We start from the raw sequence: 1,777 nt of genomic DNA, 5'->3' as shown, positions 1-1,777 counted from the left end.
CATTCAGTGTAAAATACAGTGGGAACTGCCACTCACTGTCCTGAGATGTGAAGTTGAATATCTCACCCTCTAGGTGGATGCCCCTAGGAACCAGCTTATAAAATCATTCTCTCTTTCTGGACCTGTGAGTCTTCCTCAGGTTTTGTCCAGTGACCTCAGCTGAGGCCTGCAGACCTTGTTGGAATACAAACAAATTAATTTTAATAACAAAATAATAATGAACACTAATCACATGGGCTCTGCAAAATTACATCGTAATGGGCTGGGAATTGAATTCAACTGTTTCCACTCCCCAGCACTAAACCAATACAGAGTTAAAAAGATTCAAGAATTGGTTAGGAGTTTATTCATTGCTTTCCTCAGGGCATCCTTCACCTCCGTGTTCCTCAGGCTGTAGATGAGGGGGTTCAACATGGGGATCACCAGCGTGTAAAACACTGAGGTCACTTTGTCTGTGTCCATGGAATAGCTGGAGGTGGGACGCAAATATATGAAGAAGAGGGTGCCAAAAGACAGGACCACAGCGGTTAAGTGGAAAGTGCAGGTGGAGAAGGCTTTGTGCCGGCCCTCGGCAGAGCGGATCTGCAGGATGGTGGAGATGATATAGACATAGGAGAGGAGGACAGTCACAAAGCTGCTCCCTGTAATGCAGCTCGTCAGAGCAAACATCACAATCTCATTGATGTGGGTGTCAGAACAGGAGAGCGCCAAAAGTGGGAGGACATCACAGAAGAAATGATTGATGATGTTGGAGCTGCAGAATGACAGCCGAAATGTACAACACGTGTGTATCATTGAATCCACCACCCCCACAGCGTACACCCCAGCCACCAGCTGTTTACAAAGCTGCCTGGACATGGTGACCGTATAGAGCAGCGGGTTACAGATGGCCACATAACGGTCATACGCCATCACAGCCAGCAAGAGGCACTCAGCATCTCCAAAAACGAAAGAGAGATACATTTGCACAGCGCAGGCCGTGTAAGAAATGCTTTTCCTCTCGGCTAAGAAATTCAGCAGCATCTTAGGAGAAATTATCAAGGAAATGCAGAGGTCACAGAAAGACAAATTCCTGAGGAAAAAGTACATGGGGGTGTGGAGTCGGGGATCAATCATGATTAACAAGATCATCCCCCCATTCCCCACCAGGGTGATACCATAAATCAGTAGGAATACCACAAAGAGAGGGACCTGCAGCTCCGGATGATCTGTCAGTCCTGAGAGAATGAACTCAGTCGCCTCCGAGTGATTTCCCATCTCCTCTGAACACAGATCAGGCAGCTACAGAGATGTGGGCAGGTGAAGGGTGCAGAAAACCTGCCCCTTCTCTGTAATGAGGTGAGAGAGGATAAATGGAGATCAGTTTCTTAATGGACATCAGTACCCGCTCTGGGAAGGGTTTAGTGCACAGAGCCAGATATTCACAGCTGGTCATTCCAGGCGTTCGATAAAATGCACACTCTGTGCAAACACAATGACACACAGGTTAATCATGTCCCACACACAAACATTACTGTTCACAAATCCGAAAAGAAAACAGTAACTTGTGACTCTGCTGTGAGAGAATCAGTCTGAAGGGATTATTCCATCGCTAAAGAAGGGGTGAGAGTAACGGAGTGTCAATTTTTCCACCCTCTTTGGATAAGGGGAGTTCTGTGGCTTGGCATGTCCGTTTGGGGTAAAGTTGCTTGCCGTGCTTAGTAAGCTTTTTGGCATTTATTTTAGCCTGTCTGAAAACCCAGAGACATCATGGGAAGCCCTGGCTTCAGTGACTAGG

At 46.9% G+C, this 1,777-nt stretch overlaps 1 protein-coding gene across 1 annotated transcript; it reads right to left on the bottom strand.

Moving 5' to 3' along the window:
* Positions 1 to 324: 324 nt before the first annotated feature.
* LOC140913774 (olfactory receptor 5G9-like) lies at positions 325 to 1,257 on the bottom strand. Its single transcript, XM_073350571.1, has one exon. It carries the CDS (start codon positions 1,255 to 1,257, stop codon positions 325 to 327), a length of 933 nt encoding a protein of 310 aa, XP_073206672.1.
* Positions 1,258 to 1,777: the final 520 nt, after the last annotated feature.

This window comes from Lepidochelys kempii, chromosome 6, assembly GCF_965140265.1.
Source record: "Lepidochelys kempii isolate rLepKem1 chromosome 6, rLepKem1.hap2, whole genome shotgun sequence".
NCBI lineage: Eukaryota > Metazoa > Chordata > Testudines > Cheloniidae > Lepidochelys > Lepidochelys kempii.
Note: the sequence above shows the minus strand (reverse complement) of the source record. Positions and strands in the feature narration are given on the sequence as shown.

Bases quoted from the DNA above. Each gene is read 5' to 3' on its own strand.
- LOC140913774 (XM_073350571.1), bottom strand. From the start codon at position 1,257: ATGGGAAATCACTCGGAGGCGACTGAGTTCATTCTCTCAGGACTGACA.